The sequence below is a fragment of the Mauremys mutica genome, chromosome 25 (assembly GCF_020497125.1).
Source record: "Mauremys mutica isolate MM-2020 ecotype Southern chromosome 25, ASM2049712v1, whole genome shotgun sequence".
In the NCBI taxonomy this organism is placed as follows: domain Eukaryota; kingdom Metazoa; phylum Chordata; order Testudines; family Geoemydidae; genus Mauremys; species Mauremys mutica.
Window position 1 is genome coordinate 4,789,450 of NC_059096.1, and position 26,641 is coordinate 4,816,090.

Genomic DNA, 26,641 nt, shown 5'->3' on the forward strand with positions numbered 1-26,641 from the left:
TCACCCTGGGGCTGGGCTTTCGGAGGCAAAATGCTCCCTGGCTCGATACACAGCTGTGAGACCCCCACCGCCTTGTGCTCTGGTTGAAGGCACACCCTCCACAAACACACCCCAGTGCCTGGCGTTCCCAAACACTCCCCCCTCACCTATAAATGGAATGGATGCCAGGGAATCCTCTGGCACCGCCAACGGTGCCACCCGCCGGGCAGGCCGCTCCGCCGCCGGCTTGTCCCCTTTGCAGCTCGGCGGTGGGTCACAAATGTCCGTTTCCTTCATGTGGTCGGGGAAGATGAAGTTCATCTGCCTGGCGGGGGCCGGCGCCTTGCGGCCCGTGGGGGGCTTCTGCCTGAGGACCACCTCCTCTTTCCTCTCCTCCGCCTCAGCCTGAGGCGGAGGCGGCTGGAGAGACCTGGCGCCGCTGTCTTGGCTGGGGGTTCTTTGGTCCTTGGGGGTCTCGGGCCCGCTGCCCGGCGGGGGGTCCGGGCCAGGGGGGGCGGCAGCTGGCAGTGATGGGGACCTGTCCGGGTAAGGTGCTGGTTGGGTTTCTTGCCTTTGCGATATATTGAACACTGGAAGGCCACCAAAGATAGGGTCCCTGAAGGAGAGCGCGTGGAGCAGGCCAGTCCTGCGCTGGAAGGAGGGGCTGTAGCTCCTGTACCCGATGTACCCCGAGTCGTCGACGCTCTGCAGGTTGGGCTGGGAAGGGTGTTTCTGCACGTGGGCGGGGGGAGGCTCTCTACAGGAGCAGGAGGGGGCATACGGACTTGGTTGGCTAGGCTGAGCTCGGGCAACTTGCCCGGGGCCCGGCCTATAGAACTTCTCCGGCAGCCACGTGCATTTGTCCAAGCGGGGCGAGACCAGGGCGCTCTGCTCCAGCGCCTCCATGGAGCGCCCGGACCTCCCCAGGGAGTTGTCGGACCGGGCCCGGTAGCCCCAGCTGTCGTGGCTGGGCTGGAGCAAGGTGTCTTGCGAGGCACTGTGGGGCCAGCCTCTGGAGGCCGGGGTGTCTCCCAGGCGCTCCTGAGAGACGCTGCGGTACCGGGGCGGCATGGCGTACCTCCGCTCTTCCGAGGCGCTCCGGCGAGGCACCTGGCTGGACAGCCAGTTGGAGAGCGCCTGCTGGCACTCCAGCCGGCTGATGGCCTTGGGGCCGCCCAGATACTCCCAGGAGGGACGGCCTGGGCCGCCAGGCCCCATGCTAACATCCCGGCCATCCTTGAAACCGCAGGGAGTCCGATGGTCTGGGAGGTGCCTGGGGACCCCGTAGCAGGCCTGGCTGGCCATGGAGGAAGCAGTCGGGACGCCGTACCTCTCTGGCAAGGAAGAAGCAAGGGGACCTGCGAAGCTGGAGTTGGAGACGCGCGAGAAGGAGCCGGGGGCTGGGACCGGCCTTGCGACGGGCATCCCGGGCCTCGGCTGGGTCATTCCATACTGGATCTCCTCTGTGCGGTGGGCCGGGCTGGAATGGGTGCTGCCGAACTCCCGAGCAGTGTCGCTTCTGGCTTCGTTCCACGTGCTGGGCATGGGGCTGCCAAGCGCCGCACTGTTCAAGGGGGAAGATGGGCCTGAAGGAACAGGCCGGTAGGATCTGCCGTCCGCCTGCTGTCCCTGCAAAGGCTCAGCTACCATCGCCTCCCGGCTGGGAGCCCTGGACTGGAACGGGTAGGTCTTCCGAGGGTAACAGATGGGAGGTGGCTCCGGGATGCTCTGGGCTCCCCCGGAGTAGGGTTCATTGCCCTTCAAGTAGGCATCCTGAGAATAGGCCTGGAAAGGAGAGAGAGGAGAGGAGTCAGGGCAGCCGGTGTCCTGGCCCAAGAGACATTGGCACCACCAGGCATCCTCCCAACACCCGTCCCAGGCCCGCCACCCCATCAACACGGCCCGGGTTCCTGGGAGCCGACCAATAAACTCGATGGGATGGGGGTAACACCAGGACAGTGGCACAGCTGAGCCCACACGGGACAGCTGAACCAGGACAGGGCGAAACCTGAGCCCCATGGCGCTGTCATTCAAAACGAGGACACCACTGCTGCACCAAGGCCGTGGGAGGCTGAGCGCGAAGAGGCACTCAGCTCTGGGATCTCCCAGGCCCCCCATGCTTGACTCAGATGATCACAGGGTACAAACAGGACAGAGACCAAGCACCTCCTGCGACTATGAGGCACTTGAGCTTATGAACCCAACTGGGATGGGCACTGCTGGGCCCTTCAGGGATAAAGACTCAGGGAGACGGCTGAGGTGAGGCCACCAGTGACACCAAGCTGTGTGATGACTGCGGTGCCAATCGCTGGGCACGTCCCTCCGGCAGGACAGATCTCATCCCCCTTCTAGGGCAGGGCTGGCAACGCGCAGTGAGAGCAGAACCAGGCGCTCCTGCTGGAGGAGCGCTCAGCGCTGTGGGGGGGAGTGGGGTGTGCCATCACGGCACCAGGGGGTTGGGGGGGCTAATGCCCACTTAGGGCCTGATCTGCAGGGCATGCCAAGCGTGCCCACCTGCAGCCTAAGTCCACTGGGGCTGCGGCCAAGTGATTTCGAGGGGCTCATTGTGAGACACTGGAAAAGGGGCTGATTTTCAGGGGCGGGGGCTCGGCCTCAGCACATTGTGAAAAACCGGGTCTCTAAAGCTGGGCCTCTCAGAACCGCTGCTCCTGAAATCATCAGTGACCATCTCAGCCCAGAGCCTCGCTCAGCCTGGGAAAGGGCCGCCCGAAATCCTCCCTGCCGTGCAGATGTCAAACATTTCCAGACGTGTTTTCTGCTGGGGTGGAAAGTGACTAACACGCTCCGGTCACTGCCAGCTGCATTGCTCTCCCCTGCTCATGTGCTATGCTCACAGCTATGCTGGCTTCCCATGGTCTCCGGTTCCCTCTCCTTAAAATACTCCATGACGCACTGAGCTGGACGGAGCGCCAGGGTTTTCCTTCTCATCTTTCGCAGGCGTTTCTGAACTAACACGCCCAGCTGCAGCCCAAGAGTAAACCCTGCACTTCTTTACAAAACTGCCTTCTACAGCCTTTGTGTGAGCAGAGGAAGTGCTACCCAGTGGTTAAAGCAAAGGACTGGGCGTCTGGACATGGGGGTTCTCAGCCCAGCCCTGCAACTGACGCACTGCGTACGTTTGGGCAAGTCACTTCCCTTCTCCGGACCTCAGTTTCCTCACCTGCAAAATGGGGCTAAACCTGCCCACCTTTGGAAAAAGCCCTGAGACCCTCCAGCACAAGATAACGACACTAAGTATTATTGTAACATACACCAGATGTGGCTCTGACTAGGCAACCCCAATAGACCACCCCAAAACATCATCAAAGGCATGTCCTGAGTACAACCTGGGGCCAGCCTCTATTGTCCGCCCCGTGTCACAGACGGGGAGTGCGAGGAAGGGAGAAGGGCTGCCCCAGAGGGACGCAGGGTAAGAATTCTGGGACGAGGAACCTCGGCCCAAGGGGAAAGTGCAGCGAACGCCAGTGAGGTCTACGAACACTCTCCACGCCAAATGCCAGGCATAACTGCTGGACCTCCCTTGGCTAATAGAAACACAGAGCCCAGCAGCCGGAACTCCCCTGCCCCGGAGAAATCCACACTGCAGGGCGAGGAAGAAGGAGAAGACCCACGTGTGACGGGTGCCAATCCTGGCTTCCTGGCAGGCACCCACGTCCCACGGTGATGGGCACAGAGTAAGAACTTGAGCGGGACACACACAGAGGCCGCCCTGCCGGACACCACACCGCGATGCTTCCCAGCAGGCCGTCAGGTGAGACCGGACGGGAGGATGGGGGACACAAGGGAAACGTGGGGCATTGCCTATGTACACAACACACGCACACGCCACCCTGCTGGATACCACGCTGGGAAGCTTCGGGCTGGAGTACCCGGGACCCTGGCTGCTGCAGGCTGCACCCAGTGGGAGACGCCAAAGAGCCAAGCAATGATCTGGACAAGAAGAGGCCCCCTGTACAGCAAGAGTCCCCTGCTAAGCAGAGAGACCCGGCTAACTCGGTGAGCATGGCTGGGCTCGCAGGCTGAGGCCGGGTTCGGTGTGGTGCTCTAGCCTGGCCCCGGGCTCCCAGCCAGGATTCGTTCATGCAACAGCCATCCCAGGGAAGCTGGGTTTAACCCCCTGCACCAGCTGGGGCATTTCTAACATGTCTGGTGTTCTAACCCCCGGGCCTGAGGTTGGTTCCCAGAGTGAAAGGGTTAACGACAGCGACGATAAGAGACGCACTGCAGCCTCTTTCCTCCAGACGAACCCATCACAAGCGGATCGCAGGCAGGGCAGGGCTTCACCTGGAACGCAGCTGCCTCTGGGGTGGAAGGCAGCAGCCTGTCAACACGGCACAGCAAAGCCACAAGAATCAGTCTGGAGCAAAAGCGATGCTGCAGTGGAAACCGCCTGGCGGATTTAAGGAGGCCAAGCGCAGTCAGAGCTGGAAATCAGCCCGGGGAGAGCGTCACGATCGTGGCCAGGGAAGGCAAGTGTTTCCAATGAAGTTACCACGCTGGAAGCTTGCTGTCCATGGCACTCCCGGGCTCAGAGCGCTGCCCGCACAGGCCCCTGAGTGGCCACGGCTCCGCAGTCACCGGAGCCACACAGCAGCTCTCCAAAGGGAGGCAGCTCCAGCCACCCCACTGCATTGTCCCCAAACGACCCAACCCCTGGAATCTGCTCCGATTCTGACACCCCAAGAACCAGAGAGAGGGGAGGGAAACAGCCCCCCTCCCAAAGCTTCCTCTCTCTGGATGCGTGTTGGGGCCCCAACCCCAGGGTCCTTCCTGCCTCGTCACTCAGTCCTTGCGAGGCCAAGGGAGGGAGCAGTGCCCCTGGCTGCTCTCAGCCCCCCGCTGTCCTGGAATCCTGCTCTCGGGAAGGCTGCATTTCTGGGCAATGACAAACCAGCTCTTTCTGCTCCAAAAAAGGAGCGGAGCGGAGCAGAGTGGAGCTCCGACACGCTCGCCTAAAGGGGCGGCTGGAGCCCTGGGCTTCCTTCCCGGACTGTTCCACCTACTGAAGGCCCCCACCCCTCTTTTTAACCTGCTCAAGCTACAGCCAGAGAGTTAAACACTCGCCTTTACGAGCAGCCGGCTCAGCTTTGGGAGGTTTCCTCTGCACTGGAATAAAGGGAGTCATCACGGGAGCCCCCCGCCAGCGTTTCTCTCTACGGACGCCGTCTCTTATTCTAGGCTCGTACAGCGCCTGGCACAATGGGGCCCTGTTCTCGGTGGGCTCAGGCACTACCGTAATAAACACGTTCAATCCGAATAAGATAGACGATCGAACAATAATATAATACGCACCGACTACTGGGATCCCATGTAACACAGGCATCGGCAGCATGCCCTCGGTCCTCCCTCGATCCGGCAGCCTTCTCCCTCGGCTGGCCACTCCCCGGGCGCAGCCCTGGCCCAGACTAACATTTCCTTCTCAATTTTTCCTTTTAAGTTGTTTGGGGATTTTGCGACTGGGACGTCCTGAGGCGGGAGGGAGGAGAGGCCCCCCCCCTAAGCTGCAGGGAGCTCCTGGCTGAGGCCTGCCATTGGCTGCCCGAGCCGCACACCGCAGGAATGCACCGGGACGGGGAAACCCACACAAAGGTTCCTTTGGAATCCAAGCCGGGAAACAAAGCTGGCCCATGGCATCCAGCTCCTTTCGCACCTCCTGGGTCTCCTCCGCGGCCCTCTTCCAGGAAGGTCGGCTGCATCCCACGCACAGAAAGACAGATGCAGGCAGGCAGACACACGAAACTGCACTGCCCTTGTTCAAAAACCATTCGCTCCAAACACCCCCACAGGCCAGTGCCCTGGTCGAGGAGAGCTGGGCCAAATTCCTCCCCGGTGTAACTCGAGAGGATGTGCCCTGCCTGATCGCAGCCACGGGGACCCTGAGCCTGCCAGAGGTCAGCCCCAGACATATCAGAGGAAGGTGCTAAAGGCTCCAATCCCCCGCTCTGCCATTGACCTGCCGGGTGACCCTGGGCATGCCAGGGCCCCGCTTGGTGCCTCAGTTTCCCCTCCCAGCCATACTATGCGCCTGGGCAGCCCCCAGCACCATGGGGCCCTGATCTCTGTTGGCACTACTGTGATATACATGACAACGAAAACCAGGCCATTAGACACTACCCCCAAACCTGCCCGGGGAGCCGTTCCTTCCTGACCCCAGTGGCTAGTAGTTGCGAAGGCCCTGAAGCCGGAGGGTTTGGAACCCAGGGACTTCCCTGCCATTACCCAAGGGATGAATCTGTCCCATGGCTGCAGACGCACTGGGACTCCCCAGCCCGGGGCTCTGCGGGGCCCTGGGAGTGGCTCTCATGCAGGCCTTGGGTACATTTGGGGTTCCCCTCGCTCTGTATGGCCTCAGGGCAGGTGGATCACAAGAGCTCTGCCCGCCCCCCCCGGCGTACTGCTGACACCCAAGCTGCCAAGGGATGCGGACAGAACTGAGGATCTTTCTTGCCCAAGGAGACAAACTCTCCCCACCCCGTAGCCAGCATCCAAGAGTGGGGAAGAGGGGGAGGGTCCTGTGTCAATCATGCCTCAATGGCCTGATGCTGCGTCATGCCCTGGCAGCAACAGGCGCCGCACACCAGGCCGTGGGGTCAGTGGGCTCAGATGACGGTGTCCCTCCTCCATTCCCTGGGGACGGAGCAGCTCCCCGGCTGTACCAGGGCTAGCTCCGCTCCTTTAACACAGATCACCCCAGCCGTCCGGGCGACGGAACTGCAGGCCGCTGGGAGCATCTAGTCCGACCTGCCACATCCCACTGGCCATGGAAGCTGCCCAGCGATTCCGACACCCAGCCCAGCCACCCGCGGGCGGCACTAGAACATGTCTCCCAGAAACGTCCCCCATCTTCACGGCGGGACTCGGGGTGACGGTGAAGCCACCACATCTCTGGACAAGCTGCCCCTCACTCCCCCCCCCACCCCCGGCTCATTCCCCGCACTGCCAGACGTGCCTCTTCTCTGCAGGGTGATCTGGGCTGGTCCTACTTCCATCCCACCCCCGAACAGCCATGTCACGGCGACCGACCCCGGCCCAACACTTACAACCAGGGTCGGCTTTATTCCATCTCCCTCCTCACACGCTGCGCCCCCGCCCCGGGTGCCCCTCCCTCGTTCCACTCCCCCCCCACTCTCCCAGCGCGGTGGATGTTTGCAGCTGCAGCAAGAGGAGGTGGCCAGTCAGCCCAGGGCAGGAGACGGGAATGGATTTCAAACAGGGTCGAGGTGAACAGACCAGCAGCATTCGGAGCTGGCAAACCCCCAACCAGCCTTGAATTCAGAACACAGCACCCACACTGCTAATGCATGGGGCCCCAAGAAAACGAGATCCCGTTGGGGTGCTATTAAAGGGAACCCAACCCCCCCAAATTCCACCAGCCTCACCCCCAATCGAGGGTGGGGCTCAGGCGCGGTTCACGCCACTCGCACAGATGGCCGCTGCTAATCTGCTGGAGCAAGGCCCCGACACCAGGTTTGCCCAGATAACCCTCCCGCTGCAATCAGCCTCGTCACGCTGATCTGGCAGCCCTCAGCCTCCCACTGTCCTATCAGCCCCTTGGAGGCCACACGCACCCTCTTGGGCATGACACGAGCCTGGCAGCCTTGCAGAATGCCGGCTAGCTACGGCTGAAGCAGGGCTAGGCCAGTGTGCAGCCCGAAAAGCTGCTACTACACAGCACATGGCCCCTTGCTTTTCAGAACTGGATGCGTCCCTGTGCAGACTACAAGTCCCAGCATGCAACAGGGCCACACAGAGGCGTATGTAATGCTGGGAGCTGTTCTCTCTGCCGGCTGCCCCTCCACATGTAAGATGAGGGTGACTCAGGTGCACTTGACCAGTTGCCCATGTGGCCCACATCCCCGAGTTAAGCCATGTCCCCCCGGACTGTCACCTGCTCCAGTACCCCGGAGAGCGGCAGTGCTAGGGGCCCTGCGTCTCCCACCCACCAGGAACGGGGACGGGCTCTGTGCAGGGCGTGGCCAGGCAGGGTGCGGCGAGGCACACCCAGCTCACCACCGGGAGAGGTCAGCAGCAAAAGGCTCACCAGCTGGAGGACGTCCTCGTCTTTGGGCATGATGGAGAGTTCCAAGGCATCGTCACTGCAGAGAGAGGAAAAGGCAGAGCGCGTCAGGGTCTGGGTACCGCCTGCAGCCAGCTCCCCGCGTCTCCAGGCACCGAGCCCCGCAGGGACCAGAGGCAGCGACTGGACGCCAGGGCTCCGCAGCGGAGGTGGGTTCCAGACGCACGGGATAGCACTCCCCACCCGATGCTGCGTGAGTGGCTGGGAAGGAGGCACGGCCTGCAACTGGCAGGCGGCTCTGGGAATTACCCTCGAAGCTCAAGGGACTGAGGCGTGTGCTTTTGGTGCTGCAAGTCCAGGGTTCGGTCCTCACGGACCCGGTGTCTGGCTGGCTGCGGCCGGGGGGGTATCTGATTAGTAGGAGTTAACGCTGAAGGAACAAGGGTGGTGGGTTTTATTGATTTTTTTTTTTTAAGTTCAATTCCCCGGCGCTGTTTAAAGGCTGCAGATCTGCAGCATCGCAGCCCTGAGCTAGTGCACGAGAACTGGGCGGGAGATTCGCAGGGCAGCGGTTTTACTCCAAGGGTTTGAGCCAGAAGATCCCAGCAGCACAGGGCCCATGCGGGCCAGCGCAGCAGCAGCAGCAGCTCACACATGCAGCCTGGGACAGTAGAAGCTGCTGTTACTCCCAGAGGAGACAGCAGCCAAGCCGCCACGATGGGCCATTTTCCTTCCCAGGGGACAGGAAAGACTTTGTCCTCACGCCACATGCAAAGGACAGGACCTGTCACAGTGTAGCTACGCATCCCCCTCACCCCGCTAGCTGCATGGGGGTGCACAGGCAGCAGCAGCTCTCGGATCCAGCCCTGCGCTGGGCTGGGCATGTGTCGCTGCTTGACTCACAGGCCACACAGCCGCCCGCTAACCGGAGCGGCACACCTGGCAAAGGCGCCTGCTGCACCATGTCCCCTCCATGCCTGTAGCTCACCTCACCTCTCCCTTAGTCTGAGCAGGGCCCCTCCCCACCTCCGTGAGGCACTCGCCCACCCTCTCTCCTTCAGTCCCTCCTCCCAACTCGGCACTGCCAAGTCCACCATTGCGAACTTGCGTGGAGAAAAGGGCTGAGAGTCCTGACCCCTAGTCCCCCTGCTCTAACATACCCTCACAGGAACAGAATGGAACCCAGGAGTCCTCGCTCCGGTCCCCCGCTCTAACCATTAGCCAACATTCCCTCCCAGAGACCGGGATAGAACCCAGGAGTCCTAGCTCCGGTCCCCCGCTCTAACTATTAGCCAACATTCCCTCCCAGAGACCGGGATAGAACCCAGGAGTCCTAGCTCCGGTCCCCCGCTCTAACCATTAGCCAACATTCCCTCCCAGAGACCGGGATAGAACCCAGGAGTCCTAGCTCCGGTCCCCCGCTCTAACCATTAGCCAACATTCCCTCCCAGAGACCGGGATAGAACCCAGGAGTCCTAGCTCCGGTCCCCCGCTCTAACCATTAGCCAACATTCCCTCCCAGAGACCGGGATAGAACCCAGGAGTCCTAGCTCCGGTCCCCCGCTCTAACCATTAGCCAACATTCCCTCCCAGAGACCGGGATAGAACCCAGGAGTCCTAGCTCCCGGTCTCCTGCTCTAACCATTAGACCATGCTCCATCACAGAGCCAGGCCTGGAACCCAGGAGTCCTGGCTCCCCATCCCCTGCTCTAGCCACACGACCACCCCCTCTTCCTTTGGTGACAGCGGCTGCTTATTTCTTTCCCCACTAGCGAGAAGCACAAGCCATGGCAAGAAACTGCAACACAACCGCAGGAAACCCCATTTCAGTTTGAGAGCCAGTGCACAGCAGACAGCCCGCACCATCCCCCTCCCCAGCTGACTGCCACCGGGGATTTGTCCAAATGCATTTAGCACCCAGGGCCGTGTCTTATATTTAGTTCGTATCCAGATCACTTTCATTTGGTTCCTTCCCCGGGTGCTATATTTAGGAGCTATCTTGGTCAGGTCTGCCCCTCTATCTCCCCTGTCTAATCAGTCGTTACACACAGAGTGGAATACACACAAATCCAGGTCATTAATAAAATCCCAGCTCCAAAGAGAGACAGACACGCACACACCGGCTTCTTTCTTCCCTTCTCGGTGTGTGAGGGAGCGTGTGAGAACTAAGGGGGGGGGGTAGGAAATTCTCCCACATCCATCAGCTCAGCCGATCCAGCACCCGCCAGTAATCCACACCGGCTTTTCCCCAAGTGCCTGGCAATGGGGACCCACCTTCCTGGGGCAGGACCTCAGCACTTCGTGCAAACCAGGCCTCTTGGGGTGTCTCAAGGTGGCCGGCCAACAATCACTCATCGCTTTGGAAAAGCTTGGCCTAGGGCCCAGCTCCTCCAAGGTATTTAGGCACCCGATTAGCCCTGGCCCCACTAGGAGTCGGGCACCCACGCACCTTTGAGGATGGCGGATTTGAGTGTGAACATTCGGGCGCACTTCGTCTCAGCCCGCAGTCTCACCCCAGGGCGCATCCGGCCCCCCGCCCTGCGGCACAAGCATGCCCTCACCTGTTCTGGATCAGCGCTATGACCTGGGAGTAGGTTTTTCCGATGATGCTCTCCCCGTTCACCTTGACAAGCCGGTCTCCTGCAGAGGGAACAGAACCGCAGGCCCACACGTGAACGGGAGAGCAGCTAGCCAACCCGGAGCGAGCACAGCTGGCGGTAACCATAGCAACGTGCCGCTACCCGTGGGAGCTGGGGGCACTCGGCACCTCGCAGGAGATGGGGCAGTGGCGTTAAGAAAGCCCCCCTCTGTCCCCAGCAATGGCGCTGGAAATCATCCGGGAAGCGAGTCCTCTTGCCTTTGTTATCGGACTGCTCTCCTGCCTCAGCCTGTTGGGCAGACGACCCGTCCCCCTTGCAGTCCTGGCCCTGTTAACGAGCGCTCAGCGGCTGGGCCAGGGGGCCACGGCAGGGCGGGACCCTCAGCTGGCCTCACTCCGCCGAAGACAAGGGAGCGCCCCAGGTTCGTGCCAGCTGACGTCTGGCCCAGAGGACACAACACTCAGCGCCTTCCTTCCGTTTACTGCCGGGTCATGTTAGCCGGGCACATGCCATCCCCACCCTGAGCGCTGGCAGAACGGTTACTGCTGTCGCCACCGACGCCTGGGGGCCCAAAAGTGCCAGCCCCTGCGCTGCTCTGGGTGGGCACCAGCTGATTGTGGCAAGAGACAACCGCTTTCAGAGATCGTATTATAGAGCAATGGGCAAGGTGGGGGGAGAGAGAGAAAGCCCCTTCCCTCTGCCCCTAACCACAGCCTGGAGCGAGCGATCCACCCGGGCGGACAGGACATCATAGGGACAAATGTCACACAAGGATAAGGACGTTTTCCCCCAGGCTGGGAGCTCTGAGGCGAGGCCTCTCCAGTGAGGCTCCCTTATGGGGTTCCCTAGGTTCTGCTGCAACCGGGCTATGGCGACTCCCCTTCTTTCCAGGCAGTGAGCTCACTCCGAGCTGAGAGGTCTGGAGGGACCCTTTGCCCCAACGCCCCCTGCGGAGGGGGAGATTTTCACCCTCACGTGGCACAGCTGGCTTCCCCACTGGCTAGTGAACAAGCGTCCCCTTTCAGCCCGCCGCCGGATGGCAGGGGCATGCCCCCGGGCACTGCAGGGTGGCTACACGGCTGGCACACACCGAAGAGGAGCAGCCCAGGAGCATGGAAGGGGTTGAGAAGGTGACATCTGGGTGGAGCCAAGGGCTACGGACCCGTTAGGGGGATCTGCAGGGAAAGCCCCAGCCATGTCCTGTGCACCCAGGACACACTTCCACTCCCCACCCCCCATTAGTTAATTACCGCTTGAGAAGCGATTCTGACTCTGGCCCTGGCTCCACCACCAGTTCCCACCCCCCAGCTGTACGGAGCTAAGAGACATGCAGGAGGGAGGCTGGCAGGACTCGCTGGAGTTAGGAGGAATCAAAGCTTCTCTCCCGCCCCTCTGTGGGAAATGGCTTCACTGCTAATACACGGAGTGCCAGGCTCCTTCCTTCTCTGCTCCCACCTCCATCGGCACCTCCCCTGGTGTTCAGTGGGGTTCAGCTCATGCCCTGTGCTCTGCAGACAGGCGTCTGCCAGATTTGTCCCTTGGGGAGGAACGGCCCCTGCAGACACACAGGGCAGGCACTGAATTTGTGCCTTGATTCGGCCTAAAGATTGTCTTCTGCCTGCTTGTTTGTAACCCTAGAGACCCCAGCAATGGCAAGGGGTGTAGCCCTAGGGACCCCAGCAATGGCAAGGGGTGTAACCCTAGGGACCCCAGCACTGTCAAGGGGTGTAACCCTAGGGACCCCAGCAATGGCAAGGGGTGTAACCCTAGGGACCCCACCACTGGCAAGGGGTGTAACCCTAGAGACCCCAGCACTGTCAAGGGGTATAACCCTAGGGACCCCAGCACTGTCAAGGGGTGTAACCCTAGGGACCCCAGCAATGGCAAGGGGTGTAACCCTAGGGACCCCAGCAATGGCAAGGGGTGTAACCCTAGGGACCCCAGTCCAGAACGTGTGTTTGAATCTTTAACAAAGCCCTGTTCTCCCCCAGCTGTTTACCAAGCATTTGAATTAACTGGAAGGGTTTTTCGGTCTGTTTCCCATGGGAGCCCTCAGTCCATTGGATTTCAATCCCCTCCAGGAGCACTTTGGCTTTCCCAGTGCAGTCCCCCCAGGTCGCCCCCACCCAGTGGGGGGCTCCCTCACCTGTGCGGAGGCCAGCCTGGTGCGCAGGCCCAGCTTCCTTCACATTCTTCACAAAGATGGTGTCCATGGGCTCCAGGCGGCTCCGCTGGGGACCTGCGCCAGGAAAGGGAAGGGAAAGGACGTCAGAGACCAGAGCTCGGCACCGGGGGGTCCCTCACGGGAAAGATGGGTACACGCTGTATACTCACACCCTCACGCGTGCTCACTGGACACACACACGCAGAGAACTACGTGCATGAGCACGTGCATACACACACTGGATACAACACGCTCGTGTGTACTGGCTACACACGCAGAGAGCTACATGCATGAGCGCACACACACTGGATACACACACACTCGTGTGTACTGGATACAAACACACAGTATCAAGTGCTTGAGCGCACACACACAAGTCATACACACACAAGACACTCACATGCATACACACTGGCTACACACACGCACTGCCAGAGCCACACAGAACACACACCGCAATTTAAACAACCCCAGCAGGTTCCAGCACTGCAGCTCCACACCGGCAAAAACAGACCTCGAAGGCCAGGACCCAGAGGAACAATCTGGTCCTAGGGCGACACACATTATCTGTGAGTGGACCCCTGGTGGGACAAGATCCTCCTGGGCAGGAGGGAAGGAAGGTTTCAGCCCCTCTTCAACTGGTGGTTCTCAGCCTCTCCCCACCTGGGACCCAACCACAGCCCCGATTTCTTGCCACGACCCACCCCATCCCACAATCCGTTGGCTGCGAGGGATTGGGGTCACAGCAAGAGGCTGTGGGTGGTTCAGGGTTATGGGCAGGGAATGGCAGAGCAGGAAGGGGCAGGGGATGTGCCGGAGTAGCCTGTGTGCGCCGTGGTCCATCACCTCCCCCCCCCAGCCTCCAGATGTGCTTCGTCTGCAGCCAGTCCCCTCCCCGCAGGGCCGGAGTTGAGCGAGGGGCCAGAACTGGAAGTTCTCCGTCAAGCCCGGCGTGTGGCTATCCGTTCTGACTGCATCAGATCCGCTTAACTCAACTCCCGCCTGGAGGTGCAGGCCGGGTGCTGGGCTTCAGACTGTCCTCTGCACAGAGCCAAGAGCAGCTTCGGTAACTGTGTGCGGGCCGCGGAAGTCACGGCTCCCCCCACGTCCATGTGCCCTCCCAGGAGGGCCCGCTCCCCCCGCTGGGCCGCAGCAGATGCCACTCAGGCACGGACACTTGTACACCTCTAGGGCCCTGATCGGAGCTTGGTCTGGGATCTGTCTACAAGGCCATTCTCCCCCCTTCCCCCCATGACTCTGCAGGGCCGGCGCTCCCTGTGCAGGGAGAGGCCTCGGAGCGTGGGTGCTGCAGGACAGGCTGGTGGATCATCCCCAGAGCTAGGGGTTCGGAGGGGGAGAGCCCGGGACAGGAACAGAACTGAGGTGCCACAGAGCCGTAAATCTAAACCTTTGCTGTAAACCTAGGGCAAGGTCCAGTTCCCAGCCTGGGGAGTGATGCACGGCACCGAAACCTGCCAGGTGGCAGCTTTATCCCTTCCCAGGAGCAGCCGCTCTGCGGCCAGCACACAGCCGGGGCCAACGCAGAGCAGCTGGGGGAGGCAGGAGAACCAGCTGGTTCTGGGGTCTAGTCGGGAAGGTCCTAGCTAGGGGCGGAGACGTGGGGAAGTGCCCAAGGTACTGCCAATGGGGCATCACCTAATGGATTTGGGGATGAATAATGCAACCGCTAGTAAGCGGGGGAAGGGGACAGATACCCCCAATGGCTGGGATGTTAGAGGGATCCTACCACAGCATCTCTACACAGGCTTCCTCCTGCACGGTCTGAGATCGCCCCACCAGGCAGGGCAGCCTCCCTTGGCGTTGGGGGCACTCAGCTTGCCCATCTCCGAGTGCGACGGAGCTGCCACTCAATGGCTGAGCCGGCTCAGCTCGGGCCCAGGTTTAGTTCAGCAGATTGGCGATTCACGCTAAGGGGAGCCAGGTAACTTGGTCTGTGCTGGAAAGATCCCCCCTCCCTGCCCGGCCGGTCTGCTGCTACACTGATCCGCTGCTCAGCAGCCTGGTGCATTTCACAAACCACCATGGTCTGCAATCACGTCCCTGGCGGGGAGGTACTGAGTGTGGGCTGGTCGGTAAAGCAGGCCAGAGCACCAATCGGCTCCCTTTCACACACGGCCATCCGTTCGTGTCTGGCCACAAGGGGGACACACACACACGTGACACATACACACACATGCACACATGATACACACACACGTGCATAGACGATACAAGCGGCAGGGTGCCAGAGATAGGTGCTTACCTCCTCGGTTTCCATTCTCTTCCTCCTGCACAGGGAAGAGAGAGACACCAATGTCACAGAGGCTTTGGAGAAGTCCGGAAGAGCAGGACGAGGGACAGATCCCTCGGGACGGTTGATTAACACCAAGGGGGGAACCCAGCAGTAGGGGCGGCTCAGCGGACAGGGAGCACGGGTAACCTCTGGGGCACCGAAACACCAGCAAAGTGACCTGGCGCCTTCTTATCCTCCCTCTGCCGCCCCGACTGCCCAGAGGGTAAAATTAACTCTTGACACAGGATCTCCCTGGGCCGTCAGCACATCAGCTCAGCAGGTGCGGGGTGGTGGAGGGGTTTATTCTCCCTCACAGTGACTGTATAATGGCCACCCCAGCTTCCGGCCATGGGCGATTAGCCAAGGGGAGAGTGCCACAGCAGGTTTGCCCTTTCTGACAGCCTCAGAGGAAGCCCTGATCTGGCCATACAGCTGCCGGGAGGGTGGGCGCACACTCAGCTCCCACAAGCCTGCTCCCCGGAAGAAACAATCACAGCCCCCTGGGGCCATCGGGCTGTGGGCTCCGCTCACCCAGGGCCCTGGCCGGAGAATGAAGCTGTAATCTCCTCTCCCCCATAGGGGTCAGTGCCGCTCCAGGAGTTGGGGGGTGGGGCACCATGATCGGGCATCCCTTGAGCAGCCTCTGCTGGCCCCTGGGTGAAACGTAAAGCTGCCCCCCCCCCGCAAGGGTAAATCCTCTCACCCCACAACAGGAGCCTGTATCAGGAGGGGCGACCCTGGTGCGATTGGGGTGATCGCTGTGGGATGCCTTGGGCAGCTGGCACTGCTGGAGGGAAACAGAAGGTGCCAATTCAAACCCGCCAGGATTGGCTAGGTCTGGAGCAGAGGCAATAAGGGAGAGAGCCGCCCGGACCAATCGTGGGCTGGGAAGGACCGGTAGGTTGGGGAAACAGACATTCCCCCTGAGCCCTTCGGGGTACCCTGCCATTCCCGAGTCAGCCAAAGGGGTCACTGCAGAGCAATCGAAAAATCTGCACAGCAGCCTAAAGGATTTGGACGCCCAGCTCCCATTAAACTGAATGGGGACTGGGTGTCTAAATCCCCCAGGCAGCACTGCAAATCCCACCCCCCTCCGTCCCCAGGAGACGAGCTCCCTGCCCTGGGTGTGCTACCAGCTTCCGGCAGCCGGGGGAGGCAGGCTCTGAGCCCTCTCCCGCGTCCCGTCAGAGGGGAATCCGAGATGGGTAACGGGAGAACGAGCAAGGGAAGCAGAAGGGCTTCAGAGGGGCGACCGGGGCTATAAATAGCAGTGCAGACGTTCGGGCCAGGGCTCTGAAACCCCACGAGGGGGGCGGGTCTTGGAGCCCGGGATCCACCCGCAGCCCAAATGTGAACATTCCCCGCAGGCCGAGCCAATTAACCTGGGATCTGAGACTGGCGCCGCGGGGTTTTGATGGCACTGCAGCCGTCCCTCAGACAGCAGGGGAGACACACATGGGGAGATGCTGGCGAAGGGAGGCCTGGCCTGCTGCTCCGAGGTGTGACCCGGTGGGTTTGATTTGAATTCCTTTTTTCGGGGAGGGGGGGGCAGTGGGGAGAGACGTTGTTGCCAGGACTCAATACACCAGGCGGAACCTTGTGAAGTATTTTGGGTTGCAGAGCTCTTGTGAAGACCCAAAAAGGGAAACTGAGGGCTGGGTGCTGCAGGGCCGCCCCGTGCCATAAGGGGGCGATCTGGAGGCAGCGACCCCGGTTACAAGGGCCAAAACCTTGCCGCGTGGCTCGGAAGAAAGCGGATGGTGCCACCCTATCACCAGGCCCAGTGTCCACGCCAATAGAGGGGCTGGCAGAGGGAAGGGGAGCGCCCCGCCACGGGGGGCTGAAAGTCTCCCCCATCCGGAAGCGCCGCTCCGGTGATGCTCTCTGGAGGCCGGTCCCGAGCTGCGAGCGTGGCTATATTTAGTGCTGTAATGATTATCCAGGGCGAATTGAGGGAGGCCACGTGCCGGTTTCCGCCGGAGGGGCCGTCTTCACGGTGCTGTGTTATTTATGGCACGACGCGAGCTGACAAGATCTGGAGCTGGGAGGGGGGAGCGAAGGAGGCGTCTGGATTTTGGGAGACAGACGTGGGGATGGGCTGGAGGCACAGGGAAGGGGGGGGATCCCCGCGAACTCGGAGCTGATGTTTCTGATGATGGCTTGACCCCAGCTGGTCCCAGTCAGAGGCTGACACTGGGGGGATGCTCCAAGCTGTGCCCGAGACTTCTTAGACTCCAGCTCTGCTGGGCTGCCCTGAATGTCACTTTCCAGGTCGCCGGGAGGGCATGAGCTGGGTACACGCTTCCAAGAGTCGCATGCCAGATTCCCCACGTTAACCCGCGGCTCCGGGTCAATGGGAAGCGGGGGGTAGGGCCCTGTCAGGACATGCAGCTTGCGACCGTGGCAGGTAGGTCCCACATTGGCTGGGGGGCACAGATTGATCAGCCTCCAGGCAGGGGAGCCTGAACACACTGTCCCATCCTGCAGCCCAGGTGCCCGACCACCGCCCCAGAGGGCTCTCGGCGCGTGGAGACCTGTGATTGCACAGGGGTGGGGAGAAGGAAGGGGAAGCAGCCCCCCCCGAACCCGAGGGGGAGGAGTTTTTCCAAGCCCAGCTGGATGGGGTCATCGAGGTGGCAGCTCCCTCCCCGAACTGCTCAGCCAAAGCAGCGGAGCTGGCGCGTGCGGGGAGATACAAACACCCCCAGCTACCGAACTCCTGGGGCCGTGGGAAGGGAGTGGGATGGGAAAGTTCCCTTAAGCCCAAGGCTTCCTCCCCCGCAGCCCCACCCTGTTTCTCCCCTCCCCTCCAACCTGCCCTGGCTCCTGTGCCAGGCCAGACACCCCGGGGGCGTGTGGGTTTGGCTCCGCCGTGGCACGGAAAGGTGTGATGCCGGCGCTGCGTGGAATGCAGAGCTCCTGTCTCACTCCCTGCTGAGTCAGCTCCACCGAAACCTGCCCCCCAGGTCTGGCCTGGGGCCCGGCTCCCCCGCCCTGCTTCCCACCACCCGAAAGCCGGCGGCTGTGGAGCAAGCTGCATTTCCACTCCTTGCGTTGCTGCTTTCCAAAGCGGTTCTGATCCCGGGAACAGCTGCCCTTCGCTCCGAGCACCACCGGGGCGACCCTACGCCTGGAGCATCCCTAATCAATTCACGGGTCCCTCCTCTGCCAAGCACCCGCTTGAACCGTTATAGTCTTGGCCTTCACGACATCCTCGGGCATTGTTCTGCACCTGCCCTAGACAGGCTCATGCCTCCCTCCTGGGAGCTTGCGGGAAGCAAGGTCGGGGAGCCCTGTGAGGCTTCAAGAAACGCAGAGGCAGAAAGGAGGCCGGATGGAGGTTTCTGGATGGGTGGGGGCTGGTTACAGCAGCCTGGGAAAGGATCTGCTCAGCCAGGGAAAGTAGGAGAGGTGTCGTTGGTGTTACTTACGGGCGAGTAAAACACCCACCCTTCTGCACCTATTGGCATCCAGGGAAGGCGGGCAAGGAGATTGGGTGCTTGGGCTGGTAAATCTCCAGGCCCATTTTGTACAGCTGGGGCGACATATATTTTTAGTGTGGGCAGGAAAGTGGCGAGGTGAGGGGGGGGACGCTCCATGGTGCCCACGTGTGGGAGGGGAGGCAAAAGTGAGACCTCCAGGGTTGTGCAAGAAGTAGGGAGGATGATGGAGTGGATCAGGCACTGGGCTGGGACTCAGGAGACCTGGGCTCTGTTCCTGAGCACGTCACTGAATCTACCCTGGGGCTCGCTCCCCCAGCTGGACAATGAGGCCAGCACAGGGCACGGCGAGGATAAACCCCACTAGCGACTCAGAGAGCCGGAGATGGGGGAGGCCTGAAGGGGGTGGGGGAACCTTGGGGGCACTACAGAGTCAGGCAGGGGGCTACATGGACTCATAGAACATCAGGGTTGGAAGAGACCTCAGGAGGTTCTAGTCCACCCCCCTGCTCAAAGCAGGACCAATCCCCAACTAAATCATCCCAGCCAGGGCTTTGTCAAGCCAGGCCTTAAAAACCTCGAAGGACGGAGTGCCCCAGGGGGCACCGGGCTCTCCAAGACAGGTCCCCCTTTGTCTGAAGGACACTGCACAGAAGAGAGGGGAGAGAATCCAAGCGATTCCAGACCCCAGGCAGCCTTTGAACGGGCCTGGCAGAAACCTGCTTTTCCTTTCCAAAGCGACCCAGACAAAGGCTCGGCTGGCGGAACCCGGGAGCGCTGGCTCCGGCTGCGATGCTGAGTCCCGCCTGGTCAGCAGTTCCAGGCCAGACGCTGGAGCCGAATGAAACTGCCGCCAGCAAACAGTGCTGGGGTTGCGGGTTGCTCGGGACAGGCGCCTCGGTGCCTGGGATCCCCGCCGCTCGCTGGGCCAGCTCGGCAGTGCTGGGAAAGGGGGTGGAGGGGAAAGCGGCCAGGCCACGGTCCCACGCGGGAGGGAGTTATCGGGCGGTCTCGTCACACTCATGCTGCCAGTTCTGCTCCAGGCTGCCCCGGGGAAAGGCAGACAGGAGTCAGGCCCACGTCGGAGCCCTGTCATGCAGCAGGAGAAAAGCAGGCCTGTGTCCAGGGAAGGGATTTCTGAACAGCTCCCGGATGCAGCAAAGAGAATGCAGCCAGGGCTCGGCGTCAGCGTTTCTGGATGCAGGTTTTCAGGTCCTGAGCTGGGATAGAGCGGAGCGGGTTCCTGGGCCTTGTGCTCTGGGCAGTCGTGTCACGGTTCCACACCCAGCAGAGGGTAGAGAGCCAGGTCTCCATGCTGCAGGCGTCGGGATTTGGTGCGAGGCAGCCGAGGGACATGTCTCAATGTGAGACGACTCCAGATGCTGCCGTCACACAAAGCTCCGTTTTAACGGGCTCCTCACATCCATCCTGGACCAGGACGGGGAAAGGAGCTAACAGTTGGGTGCTATTGTCAGACGTTTCAAAGTCTGCAAATACGTGGTGGAAAGATCAAAGGCCACCTGGAGACGAGACGCTGTTTGATTCCCAAAACAAGTCGGGCGGCCGGGGGAGGAAATGACTTAGCAAAGGAACCGGCCCTGAGCAGCCAGGATAAAGCCCTGGGTGTACCTCCGTCCCCAGATGAGCCCCGTCATTAAATGCTCCCCACCCCAAAAGGTCTCAAGTCTCCAGCCAACAAAATTCCAAGTTGGCAGACGTTCATCCTGGAGTATTTTACCAGCTGCCCATGTAAGGCAACCTCCAGTTCTCAGGGACTGCCCCAGACACAGGGAGGTACCGTCCCACTCCGACTCCACCCAATCAGGTCAGCCGTTGGAGCAGGTTCTTTGGGCAGATTTCATGGCATGTACCTACCCCTCAGCACCAGCGAAACGCAGCCAGCCGTGAGGCGGAGGGTGGCAGTCGAACCGAGGACAGAGCAGAGAGGGGCAATCTGAGCCATGGATTTTGGCCAGGTCCTGTGTTGAGCACAAAATTAACTCCAGGACCTGGAGCGGCAGCAAAACGACGTGGGAAAACCACGGCGTGCCCCACATGCAACTGGGCACGTGCCCGTGGCCGCCTGGCTTACATGCCAAAGCTGTAAATACCTTCATGCGCACACTAGGCATGTAGTGTACATGTTGTTAACTACAGCGGAGGTTAGGGTCCCAACCAAGCTCAGGGCGGGGACGGAAGAGGCACCACACATGCAGCAAGAGACAGCTCCTTCCAATGAGAGCTTATCATCTAAGCAGTGGGAAATAATCTTTCCTTTCTCCATTGTACAGGCTAGAGAATGCAGGCTGAGATTAAATGACTTATCCATGGTCACCCAGGGAGTCAGTGGCAGAGGCAGGAACTGACCCCAGGTTTCCTGAGTACCAGCCAAGGGTCTTGACCCATAAGATCATCCTTCCTCTTTACACAAATACCTTTCAGGAGCAGTCCAAGTAGAATTGAGTGGTCCCTGGGGTTTTACAGCTCAGATTGTTAAGAGGTCCCGGAGGGGAGATAGAAAAGGCTTGTATTATTTCGGTGAGAGAGGAGCTGGGTGGGAGATGATTTATAGATAATGACTGGTTAACGAAGAAACCAGCTGCCATTTCTCTTGATCCTGCCACAGCAAAGGAAGGAGCTCCTCCATCCGTCAGGCAGTAAATCTGAAAAGCTGTAAATTTGCTACCAGTCAATCTGCCGGAGGCAGCATGTAGCAAACCTGTGGAATTCATCGCCACCGGCGATCAGCAAAGCAAACAGTTCGACGGGATTTGCACAGGGGGATTTACGGGCACCCACCAACAAACAGAGGCAGCTGAACAAAGCTAAAGAGTCAGGTCAAAAAATGTCCCAACAAATCCTCATGCTGCAGGGCCCGTTTGGGAAGGCAGGGGAGGCGCGCGGGGGGCGCCGGGTCCGAAAGGAAGCGCTGCGCAGCCGGTCAGCTGCACGGCCCCGGGGCAGAGAAGGGGCGACAGCTTCCCTTGAGGCATCAGGCCCTGGGCACAAGAGCAGACTCAGGCGCTTTTGCTTTGGCAGCTCCTGCATTGCTGTGATTTTCTGCCACTGAAACCTCTTCCTCCGCCCCACCCCCCAAGTCTGCAGCAATCAGCTGTGCCCCCACCCACTCTATCTCCCCAGGGACCAAGCGGGCGAATCTAGGAATCAAGCAGGGGATCCCTTCCACGGCAGGGGGCTGGATACACCCGCTCTCCCCACATTGTGCCGCCGCACTCCACGGGCAGAACTCATTTGGCCCCACGCAGGTCTCAGCTGAACCTCGGGGGTTATTTTGCACGAATTGTGCTGGGTGAAGCGTCCAGATCGCCTGCCCCAGCTGGCTGCTTTAATCACCATTTGCTGCTGCGTGTGCACCCTGCTAGGGAAGGTCAGGGCGGGCCCCATCCCTTGGGCTGTTTCAAGGGAGCCCATCGGCTGCGCCTGTCTAGCCTGCTGTTCAGCGGTGAAGGGGTTAAACTGTGTGTCGAAGGTGCAGTTCTCAGCCTGAACCGGGGGGGGGGGCACCAGCAGCTGGGTGGGGGGCTGGGATGCTCCCCGGCTCCCTGCCCTTCCACACAGCTCAGTCAAAGCCCCACCACAACTCCCCCTTCTGGGGACAGGAGCACGGGATTCCGGGATGCATCCCTGGGGGCGAGCAGCGCAGCTGGGGGAGAGGGTCCCAAACCCTGAATGCGGAAGCTGACTGGCTCCCCAGCTGGGCACTGCCATACACCCCCGTTCTGGAAACGCCGCCTCCCCCGGGCTCGCGCACACTCAGACCCGCGGCCGCCTTCTCGATAGCAATCGCAGGGCAAGCCAGCCCCCGGCGCTGGGATCGCCCCCCACACCAGCCATTTGGCCGTGGTACCTCTGGGCAGGCGAGCGAAGGCCCATCCACGCGTGCAGTGCCGCAGGTGCCAGGCCCACAGGCAGTGCCCTCGCCAGGTGCGGCTCTGCTCAGAGAGGAGCAAACATCAAGCCGTTCCAGGCGGCAGCGGGTCAGGCAGTCAAACAGCAGCGCTGGAGACGGTTGCGTGGTTATTCTCGCCGATCGGGTAGGCAAACGCCATGCTTCAGGGAGGCCTCCGCCGGCGGCAGTGAACAGGAAGGAATCCCCCCCACTTGGCATTGCACGGTAGGGGATACCGCAAAAGCAACATGCATCGGCCTCTCTTGGAGGAAAGATACCAGACCCGACGGGCCAATGCCCCAGTCAAATAGGAGGAAAATCCTCTGGGTCAATAGTCCTGAGGCAACCAACTATGCATCCGGCATGGGCCCCACAGTAGCAACTTGAGCAGCGAAGGGATTTATTTCGCTCCATTCTATAGCAAAACCTGCAGAGCATCCGGGCAGAGGCACCAGGGGGTTTGCAGGGCTGGTGGCCACTCAGACCCATCGGTTTCTCATTAGGACGGTAGCGTTTAGTGGTGGAGAGCTGGGGGGGGGGGAGGGGGCTTCTCCTTCAGCTGTGGCCCCATTCACTGGCCAGACACTGGAGCGGATCGATTTGCTCTTCCACTCCACAAGCAAAAGTGCGGGGAAATCTAAGCCAGCTTAGCTTTCCTTCCCTGGGCCGGCCGGGGCCATCTTCTCTGCCACCAGCTGGCTGGAGCCAGAGAGCATCCTGCCGGCAGGAGCTGAGAGGACTATGGATGCAGCACGTTCAGCCCCGGGGAGGAGGCCTGCATGCCTACAGCCAAGGCCTGGCCAGGCTCATCCAGGGGGAGGTCACCATGATGCAAGGCCTCTGCAGGTATTTAAACCAGGGGCGATGCTGGCGAGCGTCCCCGGAGGGCAGTGCGGGGTGGGTGGCTGAACCACGGGAGAGAAGGGGGAAGGGGGAACCAGCCACTTTGGAGTGACGGTGCCTGGGACAAAGAGATGGAATTTCAAACTGGGGGACTGTGGGGCACCTGCCCCCAGTGGAAATACGCAGAATTCAAAGCACGTGGGAGAGTTGCAAGCCAAGGCAACGGACAGTCTGAGCAAGAGAGTCAGGACGCTCCATGGGCCAGAGGGAAGGCAGCGCTGGGGGCCGTTCACAGCGGATTCAGAGACCCCCATGAGCTGAGTGCATCGGATTGCAGAGACTCAGAGATTCCCAGGAGGGATCACGGTCAGATAGTCAGACCCCCGGCCCAGCACAGGCTGTGGGGAGGGAGGGAGCCAGTGACTTCTTAAGCAGGCAGAATTTGAAGGGAGGCTGCTACCATATAACAGCTGGGAGGGAGCCAGGGAAATTGGCTTATTTGGGTTGTCTCCCCTTTGGGGACCCCGGTAACATTCACTCACATGAATCACCCTGGGGAATTTGATAGGGATCAACATCCAGGCCTGTCCTGGGGGGCCGGGGACCCAAAACTGCTGCCCTCTCCCCACTCCTCCCAACCCCCCCAAATACTGCTATCGTTGTACTCAGCAGAGGGAGGGGTCTTCCTCCCAGGTGACCGGCCCGTTCCAAATGGACACGCCCCCCAGGCTGTCGGAGCCAGGGGAGGAAGGCAGGGCTACCTTGACATTGGAGTGGACCGCCGACTCCGGGGGGTAGACGATGAAATGTCGGAGGGTGAAGCCGAACCCCCCCTGCGAGCTCTTCCGCAGCAGCACCGTCTTCGGCCCCACCCAGGGGAAGGGCTCCTCCAGGGGGGCGTTGTCATTCGGAGAGGTCCCATCTCTCCGGCCCAGCGGCGGCTGTCGGGGGCAAGAAGAAAACGGTTAAGGCAGCTCTCCACTTGGATTACTGTGTTCTTCCCTCCTAGCCCGCCATGTCGGCCCCATGAAAGGAAGGATGGCCTGGTGGTTACGGCACTGGGCTGGCACTCGGGGCACCAGCCTGCTGGGTGACCTGGGTTAATTCATTTCATCTGTCTGCCGCGCCTGGCACTGTGCGGCTCCGACTGCAGCTGGGCCTCTGGAGGGTAATTCATTATTGTGATGCATTGTTGGCGTTACGGTAACACCAATCCAAGATCAGGGCCTTGTTGTGTCAGGCGCTACACGGGTGTCGAGCAAAAAGACTGGCCCTGTCCCAGGAAACCCGTCTACATTTCCCACCCCTGAGCTGCTCCTGGGCAGTCAAAAAGTGTCCATGTCCCAATAGAAATTCCTGTCTGTACATTCGTTTATTCCCCTTCCCACACAGGAAGAGCTACACTGGCATAAGGACCCTGAGCAAACAGCTGGATCTACCCTAGGCAGGGGTCTATCCCGGTAACGAGAACGGTATCGCTGAAGTGACCCAACTGGCGTGTGCACACGCTCCCCACTGGCAGGAGCTGCGCTGGAGAAGGCTCTTGCACCGGCTGCCGGGAGCGTGTGTGAAGCTGGAGGGAGACGAGGCCAGTGCACGGACAGCGAGGGAGCGGGGGAGAGAATGCGACAAGTGCTGCGTGGCTGGCTGGATCGAGGGGCAGGGGCTTTTGAACTGGATCCCAGAGCAAATGAGGAGCCGGCGGGGCAGCGTGAGGAGGGGGACGCGGCTGGGGAAGGCCAAAGGCAGCGTGCGGGAGGCCGTGGGGAGGGGAACTGCTAGGACAGGGGCAGCATGAAAAAAACGTCCCCTTCCAATTACATCCCTGGTGAGAACCAGAGCGTGGGTGGAGCCAGGAAGGGGGCAGGGGGCGGGCACCACTGTGGGCGCTGGCACTCGACACTTCCTGGAGCAGATCCCACTTCCCAGGGCCTGGGGCTCGGCAGCCTCCGGTTCCTCCTTCCCTTCCTGCAGGCAGCCAGCCGACTCCTGCTGTCCTCTGCCACCGACTCCTCCTTGCCACCCCCCACGATAAAGCCCCGGGGCAGGGGGCTCCCCATCAGGCGCTACACGGTGCTGTCGCCTGACGGCAGCGGGCAGATTCTGATCGGACAATCGGCAGCTCCCAGCTGGTGGCCGCCGGGTTTTCAGCTGGGTCGCCGGACACGCAGGGAGACGCACAATCGGTTGGACGTCTGGGCCACTGAAAAAGCCAAGTGCACCCTGGCTGCCTGTGGCAGACCGAACAAGATACCAAGGGAGGAATGGGCGGGGGGGTGAATCTACCAAGTCTGATGGCAGCGTCTCCCCAGCAGGGTGTGGGAAGCAGACTTGCCGCAGCCCGGCTGGAGCTGCCCCGTTCAATCGGCCAACCAGAGGAATGCCGAGAGGCGGCACAGGGTGTAATCTGCAGGCCCTGGGGCTCCCTGCCAGCCCCCCGCCTCCCCGCTCCCCGAGCCTTGCAACACGACACGCTGCACTTCAGAGCCACGCTCCACCTTCGGGCCCCCGCGTGGACCCAGCCTCCTTTGGCTCCATGGGGCCTCGCCGCACGTCATGTGGCTCAACAAGGTTACAGGGCAAACCCGTCCCTGCGGCACTTGTGGCCATTGGCCAACGGATCCCTCCTATGGGGAAGGCTCTTCCCAACCCTCCCGGCCCCCCAAAGCTGCTCCAATGCCAGGCCCGATTCTGCAACCCTTCCTCCCGCCCCATTGGCGGGACTTGACTGGAATAAACCAACACTCCAAGCCCACGACAGGCCGCTGAAATCTCCCGCCTGCATGCGCCAATGGGCACAGAGGCCCAGCAAACAGCCGCTTCAGGGCCTCGTAAGTGTCCTGAGGCTGCCAGGGCGCCAATTCGTAACTCCTCCGGCCACTCAAAACCATGGGCTCAGCAGAGACTCTGGTTTTGTGGCTCATCACAACACCAGGTAACACACCCTGCTGCCTACTAACACAGAACTGACCACTCCTACAGCACGTGCGTGAACCCCACATACTCAATCTGTCCTACCTTACGTTCAGCTTGGATGCTCTGGTTACCTTCTCCAGACCGGAGGAAGAGCTTCCCCCAACAGAAGTTGGTCCAGTAGCTCCCCCACCCTGCCTCTATAACGAAGAATAAACCCTGGCTCTGTCCTAGCACTTTTCATCAGCAGATCTCAAAGCGCTTCACAAAGGAGGTCAGCGGCATTAACCCCATTTCGCAGTTAGGGAAACCGAGGGACAGAGAACGTGGGGACAACAGCGCTGCCCTGTCTCCCTGGGGCGTCATGAGGATAAATCCAGCCCAGGTTGTGAAGTGCTCTGAGATCCAGCGAGGAGAACCGGCTGTTGTGATTGTTCGGGTTATGAACTATGTAGTGGCGG

The 26,641-nt window shown here is 60.9% G+C and overlaps 1 protein-coding gene across 9 annotated transcripts in view; it reads right to left on the reverse strand.

The window, feature by feature from the left end:
• Positions 1 to 26,641, reverse strand: part of ARHGAP23 (Rho GTPase activating protein 23) — a 121,439-nt gene that overhangs the window by 32,002 nt on the left and 62,796 nt on the right. For 8 of the 9 annotated variants that reach the window (XM_044999473.1, XM_044999471.1, XM_044999472.1 and 5 more), the window contains exons 2-7: positions 24,029 to 24,208; positions 15,045 to 15,069; positions 12,764 to 12,856; positions 10,579 to 10,657; positions 8,042 to 8,096; positions 147 to 1,764 (exon numbers count right to left, since the gene is read on the reverse strand). In XM_044999473.1, the coding sequence (XP_044855408.1) occupies positions 147 to 1,764; positions 8,042 to 8,096; positions 10,579 to 10,657; positions 12,764 to 12,856; positions 15,045 to 15,069; positions 24,029 to 24,208 (2,050 nt within the window). Of the gene's footprint in view, positions 1 to 146; positions 1,765 to 5,292; positions 5,332 to 8,041; positions 8,097 to 10,578; positions 10,658 to 12,763; positions 12,857 to 15,044; positions 15,070 to 24,028; positions 24,209 to 26,641 lie in introns of those variants that run through there. The other variant, XM_044999474.1, reaches the window with a different exon arrangement.